The 18,377-nt window shown below is 34.9% G+C and overlaps 1 protein-coding gene across 1 annotated transcript; it reads right to left on the bottom strand.

Annotated features, from left to right (window-relative positions):
* Nucleotides 1-3,315: 3,315 nt before the first annotated feature.
* Nucleotides 3,316-6,962, bottom strand: LOC123684307. Its single transcript, XM_045623516.1, has 2 exons — nt 6,557-6,962; nt 3,316-3,584 (listed from the first exon to the last, which is right to left on the bottom strand). The coding sequence occupies exons 1-2, from the start codon at nt 6,755-6,757 to the stop codon at nt 3,390-3,392; spliced, it is 396 nt and encodes a 131-aa protein (XP_045479472.1). The 5' UTR covers nt 6,758-6,962; the 3' UTR covers nt 3,316-3,389.
* Between the last annotated feature and the right edge of the window lie 11,415 nt (nt 6,963-18,377).

The following is an 18,377-nucleotide window of genomic DNA, read 5'->3' as shown; positions in this document are numbered from 1 at the left end:
GAGTGTTTCAGTTAATTTATGGTTAGAAAAATTCGAGACGGAATGCACGCGTTGTGAAGTAGAAGAAGATAGAGACAGAATTTTGATTTTACGGTTGTTTATGGATGGAATAGCGAAAGAATGGTTTGATTCTAAATTAATTAGATTAGGTTTAGAAAAAAATTTCAAATATGGAAAGAAAATTGCTTAGAGAGTTTTTGTGAAACGAGTTGTAATAAATATAGAGAGGCGTATTCATTTAGGTATATAGGAGGAAGTTTAGTGGACTATGCTTTTAGGAAAGAAAATTTGTTGTTAAATCTCCGAAATAATTTTCCAACTGACATATTAATTGATTTAATTGTCACGAGTTTGCCAGATATCTCACAAGATAGAATTAATCGATCAAAAGTAACAACTTTCGAGAAATTATTGGGTGAATTGCGAAAGCTAGAAAGTTCAAAAAAATATGATAACGGTCGAAATAAAGATAATCATAGAATGACTAAATCTGCCGAACAAATTCCTTCCTATTCACAAACAAATAGAAAACCAATTAAGAACGAACCATGCTCAATTTGTGAGAAGAAGGGCTTCTCAGGTAGATTTCACCTAGAAACAGTCTGTCGGCTAAGGAATAAATTCAATAATGTCGAACAAAAGAACATACCTGGAAACATAAGAACGGTAAACAATGTTGGGATACAGGATGAATTAAATGAGGCCATCTCAAACCAAAAAAACTAAGACTGTTGCCATTGATAAAATTGAAGGTGTTTATAAATAATAATGAATTATGTGGAATTTATGATTCGGGCTCAAATGTTAGTCTTCTGAATTCCAAAGTAGCAGAAAAGTTATGTCTACATATTCAAGAGAATAGAAACACATTCAAAACAGTCAGTGGCAGGGCAAATTTTTCAGGAAAAATAATTACAAAAATGAGAATCGATAATATCGAAAAAGAAGTTGTACTTTTTGTGCTTAATGAGAAAAATTTCGAGTATGATATTCTACTCGGACTAGATTCTATTTCCAATTTTCAATTAAAACAAGATTTTGATTTGAATATTTATCAGAGATTAATATGAATGAAGAGAGAAAGATCGATTATCTCAATAATAATAATAATAATGATTACACCATCAATTTCAATGAAGGGATACCAACAGAACTTTTCGAAGCAAAATTAGACCATTTGGAAACAAATCAGAGAAGTAAAATTGAAGATTTAATAAATAAATATGACCATATTTTTGCAAAACACAAGTTTGATATTGGTCAGGTGCAAAATAATGAGGCACATATAAAACTTTTAGAACACAAATTTATAGCAAAAAAACCGTACAGATGCTCAATGGAGGATCAAAAAGAGATAGAATTCCAAATAGGAAGATTGTTGAAAGCGAATCTGATTGAGGAGTCCTCCTCACCTTTTGCATCACCAGTCACTTTAGCATATAAGAGAGATGAAGGGTCTAAAACCAGATTGTGTGTCGATTTTCGTGAACTCAATAAATGAATTGTTCCCGAACCACAGCCTTTCCCATTAATTGATGAAATCGTAGCCAAAACCCGAAATGCAAAATTCTTTACAACATTAGATGTAAATTCTGCCTTTTGGTCGATTCCTATTCGCATCAAAGATAGATATAAGACTGCTTTTGTGACACAGAATGGTCACTGGCAATGGAAATGTTTACCTTTCGGACTTAAAACATCCCCGGCCATATTTCAACGTTTATTGAATAATATTATCAGAAAATATAACCTGAATTTATTCTGCCTAAATTATATAGATGATATTCTAATATTTTCTTCAACATTTGACGAACATATAGAACATTTGGACAATCTCTTGAATGCAATATGTAATGAAGGATTCAGACTTAAATTTATCAAGTGTAATTTTGCAGAAGAAGAAGTCAAATATTTAGAACATATTGTAGGAAACAATACAGTACGACCTATAAATGACAATTTAATTTCCATTAGGAATTTTTCTCCACCAGATACTCGGAAGAAGATAAGGCAATTTTTGGGTAAAGTTAATTTTTATCACAAATATATAAAAGATTCAGCTAGATTATTAGAACCGTTGCATAATTTACTGAGAAAAGATGTAAAATTCAATTGGTCATTGGCTTGTCAGGAAGCTTTCAATAAGGTTAAGGACATCCTTTGTTCTGAGCCAATTCTTGCAATTTTCTACCCAAGTGCCTATACTACTATATATACTGATGCCAGTATTCAAGGAGTAGGAGCTGTTCTTAAACAAAAACAGATTAATGGTGAAATGAAACCCGTAGCGTATTTTTCTAAAAAACTGAATAAATATCAAAAGAACAAGAAAGCAATATTCCTAGAATGTCTGGCAATTAAAGAGGCAATTAAATTTTGGGAATATTGGCTAATGGGACATAAATTTATTGTTGTTACTGACCATAAGCCATTAGAAGGGAAAGAATTTCGTACAAGACCAGATGAAGAGCTGGGTGACATGATGAATTTTCTATCACAATTCGATTTTGAGATTAGATCTGAACCAGGAAAACGAAATGTAGAAGCAGATTGCCTTTCTAGAAACCCAGTTCTGCAAGAAACGGAGAATATGGACGAATGTATAAGAACAGTTAATTTGGTGGAATTAAATGAAATAAAAAACGATCAACAGAATAATCTCTTAAAGATAAATAGTATGAGAAAAACGGTTGTAGAGAAAGAGATACATTACAAATTGTACAAAAATAACAAAAAAATAATTTTGTCGAATGATTTTTGAAAAGATTTGATCAGAAAAGGGCACAAGCATTATGGCCATATTTGTGCTAGTAAGATAAATAATAAAATCAGGAAGTTTTATTACATTCAGAACATGGATTCATTGACAAAAGAGGTTTGTGGATCATGTGACATATGTTGTAAAAATAAAACGAGAGTAGGTCAAAAGTATGGTCTCCTTTCTCAACTGGGCCCAGCAAAGGAACCATTTGAAATAATGTCATTAGACACAATTGGAGGTTTTGTTGGAAACCGCTCTTCAAAAAGATACCTTCATCTCCTAGTCGATCATTTTACTAGATATGCATTTGCGAGTACTTCAAAACACCAAACAACCGAAGATTTCATCAAATTAATTAATAAAATTCAAGAAAAACTACCGATCAAAACACTATTAACAGATCAATATATTGGATATTTATTTGGGTTATATTGAATACAGAGTATTCACTAATACACAGATGATGATATTAATCGTTTATTCTCAAGACACTCTAGTAAGTCTAACTCTATCTCAAAAGCAAGTACAGTTCACCAGGCAGAACGGGAGGGGCTTGACAGACAGCCGGGTAGAAGGGACTGACACATTAAATTTTTGTCCCTGACGTTCGCTCTCGATCATCGAAGATCTATTCTTGTTTTCTCTCTCGATGGCCCTCGATGGCCTCGCCACGCGCAGACTCGTAGCGCCACCGTACGACTTGAATTAATACTTTCAAGTGTAGGTTTGGTTGTCTCTCTCGTAATCTGTTCGGATGAAGTAATATTCTAACACTCCCTCCCTTCATCGAACTACAACCAGCATTCTCCACTCCAAGTCTAATCTATAAACAGAACTCAATTAGTTTATACTCTAGTCCCTAGAAATACTCTGAAAACAAAAATTCAATGAGTTAGTATTAAATCATTAGTTTTTGAGTTAATCTCTTATGACCGTCTGATGGTTAGAGGCTTTGTCATTATGTCAGCCACATTCTCCTTGGTTGGAATCCATCTCATTGTGATTTTCTTTGCTTCCAACACATTGTTTTATGAAATCACCATGTGTTTCAGCCATATGTCTTCTAAGTCCAGATTTCTCTCTATGTATCAGGTCGTCATCTAAACGATCATCAAATACCTTTAGTTTGTGATCACCATCTCTCTTGGTGCAGTCTCCAGCGGATTTGTTATCACACCAGACTGTTATAGGAAACATCAGTTTTCCTACCACAAATCTAAGTACCTTGTCAAGAATTATTAATTCTTGATAGGCATTATTCATGGCTAGGTATTCGGCTCTACAAGTGGACAATGTGACATAGGTTTGATTATGGCTTCTCCAAACAATCTAATAACATACCTTTCAGTTGATGAAAAGTCGGTATGGTCTCCAAATGTTGCATCGGTATATGCCTCTTAGTATTCAGTTTGAGCGGTGAATTTAAGACTTGAATTCACAGTACCTTTCAAATACCTGAAGATTCTTTTTACACCTTTCCAATCAGCTTCGGTCGGCTTCATTTGTTTTCTCGTTAAATAGTTAACAGCAAACGTAGTGTCTACCATTTGATGGATACATTAAGCTACCAATCGCTTCTCTATAAGGAACTCTTTTCATCTCTATAAGGAACTCTTTTCATCTCTATAAGGAACTCTTTTCATCTTTAGTTTATCTGAGTCATCTTGTAGATTCTCCGATTGATTTCTCTTTATCCTATTTTCAATCTGTCTGGTTACCATAGGAGTATTTTGAGCATTGCAGTCATTCATATTCAATCTATCTAATATATTCATGGTATAATTTGATTGATTGATTTATATACCTTTCTTCTCGGTTTCTCTTTATATTTATATCATTTCTCCTCCAAGTATATAAACACGGTCCATGTAAATCATTCTCTGAACCAAGTTTCTGGATCTCTTCAGTGAATCTCTTATTACATCTCTTTGGACTTATCTTCAGTCCATATAGGGCTTTCCGGAGTTTATATACATAAGATCGTTCGATCTCATTGTCAATGTCTACTCCATCAAGAATCTCCATATAGATCTCCTCTATAGTGCCATTTAAAAAGGCAGGTTTTTACTTCTGATTGACAAGCATGTAAATCATACTCATTAATTATTGTAGATCTAATTACAGGAAGTCTGATGTCATAGATATTTTTGACCTTAAAGCCTCATATGACTAATCTTTGTATCGTATAAGACCATTTGCCTCTAATTTTCTCTCGAATACCATTTCGAGTCTATAATATTTGCTCGTTTTCCAGATATTTGAAGATTCATCTTATCTACCAAAATCCAAACCTTATTTTTTATCATGGAATCAATTTCTTCTTTTATAGCTTTCTTGAATTTTATCGGTTCTCTATTTAATGAAGAAATAAGACAAAGCCTCACATCTTCTTCTTTATTGGTTTTCTCATATTTACCTAAAATAATAATATAAATAGCTGATCTTTATTGATAACTAGTTATCCAAAGGGCAATTGACCGAGGTCGTTTAGCCCACTTTCTTAAATACTATTCTCTGAGTAATTAAAAAAAACCTTGCATAGCTTACGTCCTCTACGATTTTCTCTAAGTGTAGCAGGGTAATGCCTTTTTATCGGCAGTTCCCTTATTTCGGCTCTTTCGAGTTTTTCATCCAATCCCAGTCAATCATATTTTCCTGGGTTTTTAATTTTTCTTTAGAGTCATCAAGTTGTTTATTCCTATAAACATCTTTGTAGACAAGTTTCTCGTTAAATCTCACATGTTGAGATTCAATGGACTTTCTCGAGCTTGAATGCCACGTCAAGTATCCTGTAGCGGTATAATCCACTAGGACAGCTTTCAGGGCACATTCTCCAAATTTCAAACTTTTGGAATCTCAATGTATGCGAACATCACAATACATAATAATACTTACAAATACATCCAATACATCCACATCTCTCAATTTGATCAAAGTGGCATTTTGCATTTGGTGCAAATTTTGTCAATTGTGTTTGATATCCATGGGCGTAACGAGGGGGGGTTTATTGGGGACGTAACCCCCCCCATTGATCAGAAGGAAAAATTTTTTTTTTACAGAACAATAAAAAAATAACTTCGAAGATTTTGCTTTTTCAAAGTTGTTATTGTGGAATTACAGAAGTATCATTGTGAGAAGAAAAATATTTTTAAACGATATCTACCCCCCCCCTCGCTTTTCACTTCAATTCAGGTCACTCGCTGAAACTTGCCACTACCCATAACCCCCCCCATGAGTCAACTCTAGTTACGCCACTGTTGATATCTGATAGACTTGTGTGTTCTGTTGTACACATCTATAGATGCATCACCACCAATCTCCCACATACTCTTAGGTAGTCTGGAATCAAACATGTATGTACAAACCTTCTTTCGGGTCGTCGAGTTAAACCTCTCCGCTCTCTCGTTCTCTATATTTTCTCTACTCAGTTCTTCTGGGAATTTCCTTTCGGTAAATCTGTACCTTAATCTGACCTGATATAATATACCTTCTCATTTTTCTCCAACAAGTTTCTTGTTGATATTAAGAATTTCTTTAATGCTTCAGCCAACTCAACTTCTGTTTTAATGGGTATGCTTCAGCAAGTCTCCAATAGTCTTCTATGTAGACATTAATGAATCTTTACTGACCTGGATGAGATGGTGGTTTAATAAGTCCCATCGTGTCAGTGTGTGTCAACTGGTTGTTTCTCAGCTCTCATTCTGTCTCTTCAAAATGTAATTTTTCCATTGTCGATATGATACATACTTCACGTTCTAAGTTTTGGAGTGATTCCAAGTTATCGATCTAAATTACCTCTCTACTGATATGACTGCAATCCCAATTTTTCTTGTTGCTCAGATTGTGTTTCATGTGTTTTGTCAGTTGAAACTTGTGAACTTTCTCTTTAGGTGAAAAGATGAGATCATACTCTTTCTCCCTCCCAATCGCAGATTCCGGTTCTCCCTCCGAACCTAATAACTCGTTATTGGAATGTGTCTGCGATTGCAAGCTCATCTCATCTTCTTGCTTATCCTTGCTTGACTCTCTAAAACAATCTCATTATTAACCTTATTGTAAAATCTTAGGATTTTGAATTGTCCTCTGTAACAATTTCATTATTAACCTCATTGTAAACTCTTAGGACTTGGTCTCTAAAACAAATTCATTATTAACCTTATTGTAAACTCTTAGGACCTGTTATCTAAAACGAATTCATTATTAACCTTATTGTAAACTTTTAGGACTTGGACATCTAAGTAAATATTGAACCCAGAGTCTGCGAGTTTACGTAAGGGAAGTAAATTCTCAGAAATCTCTTTCTCTGCAAATACGTTTTGCAATTTCTTAGTATTCTCATTTCTAGAATCTAAATATAAGATTAACTCACCCTTACTATCGATTACAATGACTGCTATCTCGTTTTATTCGCTCTCTATACTCATATTTTGATATCTCTCAAAGTTTCTCAAGTCAGACAATCCTTTACGATATGGTCTGTTGCTACAGAATCTGCAAAGAAGTTAATGATTGGATCAAGTTTACCTGTTTTAGTTTCTCTATGCTCTATACTTTCAACCCTTCTTGCCTTGGAGCGACCCTCTTTGTTGAATCTCTTACTCTCTCTCATTCTCCTCTGGTTTACATGACTCCGTCTCTTAGTGTTGAGACGTGGCTTGTTCATCCTACCTCTACTCGATCCTCTAAATTGAACGTTTCGTTTGTGCCACCATTGTTAATGCAATCCTCTCACTTGATTGTCCCACAACCGAAGCAGAATCACTTACTTACTCTGTTGCCTCAAATTGGAATCAGTTGACCAGTGTCTCTCTTTGTTACAACGGAAGCATTTTAATTTATGTACCCGTTGAACTTTTGGAATCTCCTCTTCAATTTCAGACCTCTTCTCAACCTCTTATCTCTCTGATCTCGTCTAAATTACCTTCTTGGTTTGGGGTCTGTCTCCTGGTCAGATCTGCATCTCGTAACTCGGATATGACTGGTAATACAGCCTGATAAAGTGCAGGTCTTATCTTTTTGAGCAGTTAGCTCAATCACACCTCACACGCTTCATATTCTCTTACTATTGAGTCGAATCTTTCGCAGAAATCATCTACTGTTTCGTGTCTCTCCATTTTGATGGAGTACATGCGAGATCTTACTGAAGTGTGCGTCACATTTGATTCGCACTTCCTGGAGAACCTCAAACCTCTACTTACTTCAACAGGGTCTTAGGATATTGAAAGTTTTCTTTTAATAATTCTCCTCAATTCTGTTTATGATAATGTCTCATACTCAATTACTTCTCTTGGATTTGTTGGCCTCTGAAAAAGTTTGGTTACTCGTACTCGGCTCTATGACGTCCAACAAATCTTTTGTCGAAAATCTCTGATCATAGACTGTCCATCCAAATCTTAAAATTTGAATTCTGCTCTCTAACATAGATTAATTTTAAATACCTGGGTTTTCTAGTACTCTAGAATTCAACCCCAAAAATTATTCTCTTAACTCTAATCACCTCTGTAAAATGAATTAATTTTTATTGAATACAGCTGGGTTTTCTCAAACTCTTAAATCTCTAAAATTTAACCTCAAAAATATTCTCATAATTCTAATTACCTCTGTAACGTGCATACATTTTAAATATAGCTGGGTTTTCTCGTACCCTAATCTCTAAAATTTAATCAAAAATTTTCTTATAACTCTAATTACCTCTGTAACATGAATAAATTTTTATATACTTGGGTTTTCTCGCACTCTAATCTCTAATATTCTCTACTCTACTCTACTCTACTCTATTGTCGACAATTTCTACTCTCTCAAATCTCTAAATCTCTAATATCTCAAAAGGGGGTTTTGTGTAATGACTCTAAAATTTCTCTAGCATCTCTCATCTAGTCTCTTACGTATCACTCGTTGATACTGCTCTAGTCAGCTAAAATCAAGGAAATGGGCAATTATTAATTGCATGAAAAACTTATATTGGTTCTGACAATTCTCTCTTTCCTCGTAATGCATGAAACCTATATCTTCTGCACTTACGGAAATGGTGGAATCGCTATGATAATCCACCAATGGTTTTCCTTGATTTCCTTTGGCTGCCATCTATTTCAGGATTTATGAAACAAAATATTTATATTATGTATTTCAAGATTTTTGTGCATTATATGCTCTCTTAGTACATCTACTACCAGGTATAAGATATAAAATTTTGTTTCGTGCTTCTGAATTGCCTCAGACGCACAGCAATCTGATACAATCCGAAACAGGACTATTTAAGTTTTCGAGCAACACCACCTCGTACATGTACACCTTACTTCAAAAGCGGTATCACGCACTGCAATGAAAACCTGTTGAGTTAGGTATGGTCATTTGTACATTGTACATGGTGAATACTTGAATCCTATAATATCCCTAGCTTACAAACAAACAACACAGCACAGCAAGCATTGTATGAAAGAAGCCCTGAAATAATAGTTATCACTAATCTTACCATACTGCAGTTTTTGTAGTTTAGTGAAATAAATAATTCCCCAAATTTTTCATCCATGTATATAGTCTCAAAATATCTCAATCTCTGGATTATGTTTATGGAATGTGAAACATCCAATTTTACATGCTCCAAGCAATGTATGTAGAATCTTCAAATCTACATGCTCCAATTCTCTAGGTGTGGTATTTAAATTCTATAAAATTATCCAATCTAAAACAGAAAGTATGTTAGCACAATTTCTAAAGTTTACATAATCTCAGGCTCTGAAAGGTTTAAATAAACACTCTAAAATTTCCTCATGTAAACCTCTCGAATGATGTATGTACATCTCTCAAATTATGACTCTGAAAAATACTCTAAATTCAGATAATATAACTTTCTCAAATGATGAATGTGGAATCTCTAAATTCAAAAACATCTAAATCAATTCGATACAATGAGTATGCAGAATCTACATCTGCATAATCTAAATCTATAAAACATATGTATATTAAAATATCTCATTTCTTTAATCTGAATCTCTATCATCTAAATCTATAAAAGCACTACACAAAGAAAAGGTTAGGAACAGGGGTTGTGTCAGATGATACAATGAAATCAGGTTTCTCTGGCCCTGAAAGAAAAGTATGGCTAAATATATATAGAGTTAATAAGCATGTAACCACCGATATGGTAAAAAATCACATAAAAAAACAGCCTGGTTTCGAAAATGAGGATGTCACTGTAACCGAATTGCAAACAAAACAGGGACAACTCAAAAGTTTTTGTGTAACAGCACCTTTAATCAAGAAAGACAACATGTATGAACCCTCATTTTGGCCTCCAAATGTAGGCATTCGAAGATTTAAATTTGAGATCTACAAAAAATCAAACGGTGGGAATTTTTTTGTACAATAAACAATAATGAACAAGAAAAAACAAACAAACAAAAAAGTAAATACAAAAAAACCAATATAAGTGTTATACACCAGAACATACAATCTATAGGAAATGCAATCAACAAACTAGAGTATGGACTCAACGAACATAAAGAATGCAAAATATTGTGTATAACAGAACATTGGAAGTCACATGAACAACTAATGGGCTTACCAATAAAGGATTTCAACATAATAGGAAGCTTCTGCAGACCTGAAAAAAGTCATGGTGGAGTAGCTCTCTACTTTCATAAAACACTCAAGGGCAAATCTAGAACAAAATTACAGAAACTCTCTAAATGTGGTGAAATCGAGTGCGCAGCTGGAGAATGGATAAGAAAAAATGGCAACATAATAGTTTTATCAATATATAGACCACCAAATGGAAACTTACAAACATTTTTCTCAAAAATGGAACAAATTTTGATCAAGATTCTTCAGGAAAAAAAGGAAATAATTATTGCTGGTGATTTTAATATTGAATTATTAAGAACAAACAAGGATGGATCAGACCTAACAAACCTTATGAAATCTTTCAACATCAGGCCAACGATAAGTCAAGATACAAGAGTTACAAATAGGTCAAGCTCTTGTATTGATAACATCTTCACCAATATCCAACACTATGAAAGTTATGTTTTTGATTTACATGTATCTGATCACAAAGCACAGAAAATCACTTTCACTCTTGATAATATAGTACCTTATAACGTCTGTTTTCGTAGATTCTATGGAGAAAAGGAAAAAACCTCATTTATAGAACAACTATCAAATCAAAATTGGGATCTTGTACGAGAGGTAGAAAAAAGAAATGTGAATAAGCAATGGGATATCTTCATGTCCAAATTCACCAATGTATTCAATGAAAATTTTCCTAAAAAATCATCTATCAATAGGAAACATGTAAACAATTTCAGAACACCAGAAATTGATGAAATGAAAAATAAATTAGATATCCTTTTGATCTTGAGTACACTAAGTCAACAACATATGGAACTATATAAAAATACAAAAAAAAAATATGACAATGCATTGAAGCAACAAAGAGTAGAAACTTATGAAGAAAGAATGAGAAAATCTGATAACAAAAGCAAAACTATGTGGCAAATCTGTAAGGAACTAACTGGAACAACAAGAAACATAGAAAATTGTCAAATACAAGGAATACCAGAAGATATAGTTGAAAATTTCAATATACACTTCAATAATGTAGTAACCACCCTCTTAAATAATCTAACTCCAACTCAAGTAGATTATTCACACATTAGAAATATTGATAAATCTTTTTATTTAAAACTAACCACACCTTCTGAAATAAAAAACCTGAGCAAATCTATAAAAAATAAATTCAGCAGCGGCGATGACGAAATCCCCATCATAGTAACTAAATTATCATTACCAGCAGTCAGCGAAATACTGTCATACATAATTAATAACTCTTTTAGATATGGCATATTTCCAGAGTCCCTGAAACTTGCACTAATAAGACCAATCTTAAAAGAAGGCAATCCAGAAGAATTAAACAACTACAGACCTATAAGCTTGTTACCAGCATTCAGCAGAATTTTTGAAATGCTCATGTCTGTACGATTGATGGAATTTTTCAAGGAAAATAATCTGTTTTCCCACACTCAGCATGGATACCTGCATGGACGTTCTACACAAACAGCAATATTTCAGTTTGTACAATATGTTTTGGAATTACTAGAAAACAGGAATATGGCTTTAGGTATATTCCTCGACCTTTTTAAGGCCTATGACTCACTGAACAGAGAACATCTTCTTAGGAAATTGGAATTATATGGTATTAGAGGAAATAAAAACAAATGGCTCAAGTCCTATATTTCCAACAGAAAGCAGAGAGTTTCCATCACACAAAACAATATCCAGACTAAATCAAATCTATTAAAGAGAACCATAGGAATTGATCAAGGAAGTGTCATTAGTACCCTACTGTTCCTAGTATATCTTAATGATCTAGGTAACATAATCCAAGATAATGAAGGTAGCATAGTCAATTTCGTTGATGACACAAATTTATTAACTGATGCAGAAGAATTTGAAGAACTAACAAGACGAGCAAACCAAATTTTCTTAAAATCAAAGTCATGGTTTGACCAAAACAATTTGATCCTCAATGAAAATAAAACTAAACTTATTCTTTTGATACAAACAGATCACAGAAACAAAAGTCAGATTCAGTAACCTTATCGAATAATAATTTTCAACTATCGGAATATGTCAAGTTTCTTGGCGTTTACATCGATCAATTTCTGAATTGGCGTCAACACACAGAAATAATATCAAAAAGATTAAGCAAAAATTGTTATGCACTGAGATCAATCACCGAGTATATGAATGAGAACACCTTAAGAGTAGTATATTTTGGGAACTTTGAAGCCACCTACAAATATGGAATCATTTTCTGGGGAACAAATGAAAATCTGGAAAGAATATTTTTACTACAGAAGAGAGCAATTCGGATAATATACAAATTGGGATTTAGGGAATCATGCAGAGGAAGATTTAGATCAAAAAATATTCTAACAGTGTATGGTCTTTACTTGTTCGAATGTTTAATGTTTTTACATAAAAATAGGAGCAAATTCACAAGCGAAAATATAAATTCATATAATACAAGAACTCTAGACATAACTTTCCCAACACATAGATTAACATTAACTGAAAAAAGTCCAACCTACATGAGTATAAGAGCTTTCAATAAACTACCAAACGAGATAAAAAGCATTTCACAATATAAAAAATTCCAAATCAAAGTGAAAAATCTACTTATTCAATTAGAACCTTATAGTCTCCAGGAATATTTTGAAAGAGCAATGTGAAACTTAAATTGTGACGTCATTTCACTTAATTTGTATAGTTTATGTTATGTAACTACAAATCATTTGAAATAAAGAAATATTATCGACTTTTGCCTATACGCGTAGGATTTTTCCTCGCCGTCGGCTTCTCACTCCTCGCTAAGAGGAACATTCACTCAATCCCAGATATTTAAAATATCAGAAGGGCAGAGCTCGGTCGTGTCCGGTTCTTGTGGTCCCCCTGGTTCTCGTCGAACTTCTGGTCCTCTTATATGCGATCCTTGGACCTGTCCTTCGCTTCCTAGGAATTTTCTCACCGTCCTTGCAGTACCTAAAAGAACAGCTTTTTGCATTATATTGCATATATACTCACTAAGTCCTAGTTGCTTGATATTTCTTTTGAGATTTTTGGGTACTATTCCTGTTGTTGAGATGATAATTGGAATAGTTCTCGTTGATATCATTCCCCACTGGCGCTTTATCTGAAATTCGAGGTCCCTATATTTTGAAATTTTTTCGACCTCTTTTTGACGCATGTTGTTGTTATTAGGTATTGCTACGTCGATGAGTATTGCTGCCTTTTGTTGTTTATCAACTAGCAATATATCTGGCCTGTTGTGAGGGACTGTTTTATCAGTCAAAACTGTACGATCCCAGTACAGTTTATAGCGTTCGTTTTCCAGGATGGTTTCCGGTCGGTACTTGTAGTATGGCACTTTTTCAGAATTAATTAGTGCTAATTTAGTTGCCATTTCTTGGTGTAGTATCTTTCCTACTGCATCGTGTCTCTCTTTATATTCATTTCCTGCAAACATTTGACATCCTCCCGTGATATGTTGGATTGTCTCGTTCGTTGGACACCCATAACGGCATCGATCGTCAGTAATAGTTCGATCCTTTATGATATGTTTGCAGTAATTTTTTGTTGAGATCACTTGATCTTGGATGGCTAAAAGAAATCCTTCCGTTTCTGGATACATCGCACCTGATGTGAGCCAATAGTTCGACGCTTCAATGTCGACATGATCCTGGTTCACCTCGTTGAAATGTCGTCCATGTAGGGGCTTTTCTCTCCATCTTTGCAGTTTTTCTTGGATTGTCTGGTGGTTGTATGACAATTGCTCCTTGTGCAGTTGTAAAGGTGTTGATTCGTCTGCTTCACACAGTACTTTGTAGATCTCTGACGTGCCTGATTTGTCTTTGAAGTATGTTCGTAGGCATTTAATTTGACCATGGGCAAGTTCCATGATGTCTAGCAGACCTCTGCCTCCTTTATTCCTCGGCAGTGTCGTCCTCTCAATGCTACTTTTCGGATGGTGCTTGTGTGCTTTCGTCATCAAGGTTCTCATTTTGCGTTGCAGGTTTTCCATATCTGTTTTGGTCCATGGAATGATACCGAAAGAGTATGTAAGAATTGAACATGCATATGTATTGATAGCTCTCGTCATGTTCTTGCTGTTGAGGTTTGTTTTCAAAATTTTGTCGATTCTCCTAATGAACTCTTTTGTTAAGTCTCCCTTCATTCTTTGATGGTTTATTCGTCGGTTTTGTTTCATTCCTAGGTATTTATAAAGATCGTCCGATTTCATTGCTTCTATCTCCTGTCCATTGGAGAGAGCTATCGGTTCATCTTCGATTTTTCCACGCACTACGCTAATAGTACGACACTTGTCCAATCCGAATTTCATCCCCACGTCTTCCGAAAAATTTTCCACCAGTTTGACCATAATTTGCAAGTGGTTTTTGTTGCCTGTTATAAGTTTGAGGTCATCCATGTATAGCAAATGATTGAGTGCAATATTATTTCTGTTTCCTTTCACATTGAAACCTTTTTCAGTAGCATTCAGTTGTTTAGAAAGGGGGTTCAGTGCCAAGCAGAACCATAAGGGACTCAACGAATCTCCTTGGAAAATTCCCCTTTTTATTGGAATATCTTTAGTAGTTATGTTCGCTGTAGAGAGTTCGATATTCGTTCTCCAGTTGCACATTGCATACTTCAGAAAGTTTATTGTTATTGGATCGATCTTGTATATTTCCAAAATTTTTGTCAGCCACCCATGTGGAATAGAGTCGAAGGCCTTCTTATAGTCAAAATATGTCATAAAAAGATTTCTGTGTTTTTTGAAGGCTTGGTTGCATATGATGGAATCTATTATCAGCAGTTCTTTCGATCCTAGTGCATTCTTGGAACATCCTTTCTGCTGTGCTGTCATTATATTATTTGTCTCGCAATGTTTGTAGATACGAGATGCTATACATGATGTGATGATTTTATATATTGTTGGTAGACATGTAATTGGTCTGTATTTTGATGGATCCGCTGTGTGTTGCATATCCTTCGGTAAGAGGTAAGTGGTCCCTGTTGTTAAAAATTTGGGCATTTCCGTTGGATTACTTATAACATCATTTATGGTTTCAACTAGCCTGCCGTGTATACACCAAAATTTTTTCAACCAAAAGTTGTGGATTCCATCTGGGCCGGGTGATTTCCAATTGTGTGTGTTTATCAATACTTCATGGAATTCTTCTATAGAAACTGCGTTATGCGGCATTTGTTCCATTGTCTCACAGGATTTCTCTTCATTTCTTATCCAATCAGCCTGGGAGTTGTAGGGGGTTGGTGTAGCCAGTTGATCTGTCCAAAAATTCTCAATATCCTCGACGGTTGGATAACTTCCTGGTGTTGCTGACATATTATTGTTTAACATTCTATAGAATTTTCTTTCGGAGTTTTCAAAAATCATATTATCCTGTTTTCTTCTATAGCTCTCATTGTATCTTCTGAGTCTTTCGGAGTACACACTAAGTTTTTGTTTCAGTGTGTCTAAAATTTGTTGAGCATTTTCATTGTTTGGATCATACGTTGTATGTTGCCGGTGACGATCCATTATTATATTCACCATTTTTTGTAATCTTCTAGACGGCGAACCTTTTGCAAATTGGGTGAGCCTCCCAATTTCTTGGCGGATGCTATGAACTTTGTCTTCTAGCCTTTTTTGCCAATGTGGTTTATTTTGTTGTTTTTCTCTGGCTGGTTGCTGACTTTTAGGTTTTGGCTTCACACCTAGCACTGTTGCTATTGAAAATGCTGCACAGTATATGATGAGGTGTAATGATTCGAGATCATGGTAGTCAGAAAGATACTTGGGTATAATCTCCTTGTTGGTCATGACCAGAAGATGAGATAGTTTCTTAGATGTCCTCAATCTTGGCAGAATCGGTCGTCTCAATGGATCTGTGCCCTCAAAATCTATAATGCATCTATTCATTGTGGCAAATAATCGCTCCAGTAGTTCTCTTTGGTCTTCTTCTGGATTTACGACGGGTGCAGCATATATATTCCGTCGTTGAGCATCACTTATTGCTAACACATCTGCGTTGTTTTGTTCCTCAGAGTTCATTTGTGCATTGATGTTGTGTTGGTTTTCAGCACAATCGTAGTTTTCTTCAATTGTCGTTTCGTTGTTAGTGAGGTTCCTATTCTGTAGCCTCAGTTGGACTTCATTTTTTATGGTGTTAAGTCTCTCATCGGGTACAAGTTTATTTCTCAATATGACCCGGTATTGGTCGGCTACTCTTTGCTCAGAAACTTGAAGTTCGGGATAGTTTCTGTGGAATTCTGCAAATAATTTTTGACGGTAGCCTATTTTATCCTCTTCCATATTAGTCACTTCATAATATATGCGCATGATCGTTTCATTTATCGAACTTGTCCATTTCATGCGTCTTCTTGGTAGACCTGCTTGGGTGAGTGCTGGTTGGGGATCCTGCACAGCACCTTCAGCAGTCGGAGAAACTCGTGTTATTCTTCTCCTAGAATGTTGAGATTGTGGAGGCGTAGCATTTTGTTCGACAGACGCCCGTCTCCTTAGCACTCTGTCACCGACGTCCCGCATACTGTCATGTCCAGCGCCGGCTCCAGACACGCCCTGACGAACCTCAGGCAGCGGCTCTATATTTCGATTCCTTAAATTCACCATCATTCATGGGTTCCTCCGTGTCGTGGAGGAGACGGCCTTTGATCGCTTTTTACGATCCGCAGAGCTACGGTGGGAGAATTCTTGAGCTGCTTTCCACACGGCTTCGTCCGTTACCCTGGACAGGGACCCTTCGACAGGTTACAGCTTTATTATTATTATTATTATTATTATTATAAAACATGTGTATAGCAAAATATCTCATTTCTCTAATCTGAATCTATCATTTAAATCTATAAAACTTGTGTATAGCAAAATATCTCGTTTCTCTAATCTGAATCTTAATCATCTAATTCTATAAAACATGTGTATAGCAAAATATCTCGTTTCTCTAAACTGAATCTTAATCATTTGTATAGCAAAATATCTCGTTTCTCTGAACATCAACTGTCAATAACCGTTAAGAATCAAAGTTGATTCCTTGTCTAATAGATAGGTAAACACATTAACCAAATATAGTATATACTGTATAACAGGAATTCTCTATTTCAGGAATGAATATGAAATAAATCATTTCCATTCACCGAACTAACTAAAATATCTATAGCCTCATAATTAAGTTGAAATTCAACTTACCTCAATGTTTTTCTCGTTGTTTACACAACATATTTTCAGAATAAGTGTTTACCTTGTTGCGCAGTTTAAAGCGTGCACTGGAGCCCATTACCTATTGGATATTTATTTGGGTTATATTAAATACAGAGTATTCACTAATACACAGATGATAATATTAATCGTTTATTCTCAAGACACTCTAGTAAGTCTAACTCTATCTCAAAAGCAAGTACAGTTCACCAGGCAGAACGGGAGGGGCTTGACAGACAGCCGGGTAGAAGGGACTGACACATTAAGTTTTTGTCCCTGACGTTCGCTCTCGATCATCGAAGATCTATTCTTGTTTTCTCTCTCGATGGCCCTCGATGGCCTCGCCACGAGCAGACTCGTAGCGTAGGGCTGCCATAAATTTTGGAACATCGACCGGGACAAGTGGCACAGAAATAGGTTAAAATACCACACAAAAATTAAAACCTCATCTGAGAGGTATTAATTTAATAATAATCCAGGGTTTCTAGGATTATTGACTTTTTTGCACTTGGTAGTTGATTTATAGCACATTCCCAAATAAAATAAGATTCATTCAGACATATCCACTTGAATAATTCATAAAGAACAAAAATAATACCAACTCACAATAAAAACAACATAAAGTGGCAACAATAAACAAGTAGGTATGGTACCCTTCCTTTTAGGCTTGATTCTCGGTGCCATTTTTTTAGCCCATTTATATATTTCTAAGTTTAGGCCTTCTCAAGTAATTAATTATTAATTAATTTTTCACATAATTATAAAATTTGACGTATGTCATTTTATAATTATAAATAACTCAAATTATGATTTCCACTGTGCTTCCTGCACTTGATGCATTTC

This window comes from Harmonia axyridis, chromosome 7 (assembly GCF_914767665.1).
Source record: "Harmonia axyridis chromosome 7, icHarAxyr1.1, whole genome shotgun sequence".
Taxonomy (NCBI): Eukaryota; Metazoa; Arthropoda; class Insecta; order Coleoptera; family Coccinellidae; genus Harmonia; species Harmonia axyridis.
This window is presented reverse-complemented; position numbering and strand designations above follow the sequence as displayed.

What these genes read in the sequence shown, in the direction of transcription:
- LOC123684307 (XM_045623516.1), bottom strand. Translation starts at nt 6,757, where the DNA reads ATGAGCTTGCAATCGCAGACACATTCCAATAACGAGTTATTAGGTTCG. An exon ending in GCAGTCATATCAGTAGAGAG is followed by an intron (nt 3,585 to 6,556) that starts GTAATTTAGATC and finishes TTCTGTTTATAG; the next exon opens with ATTAGACTTGGAGTGGAGAA.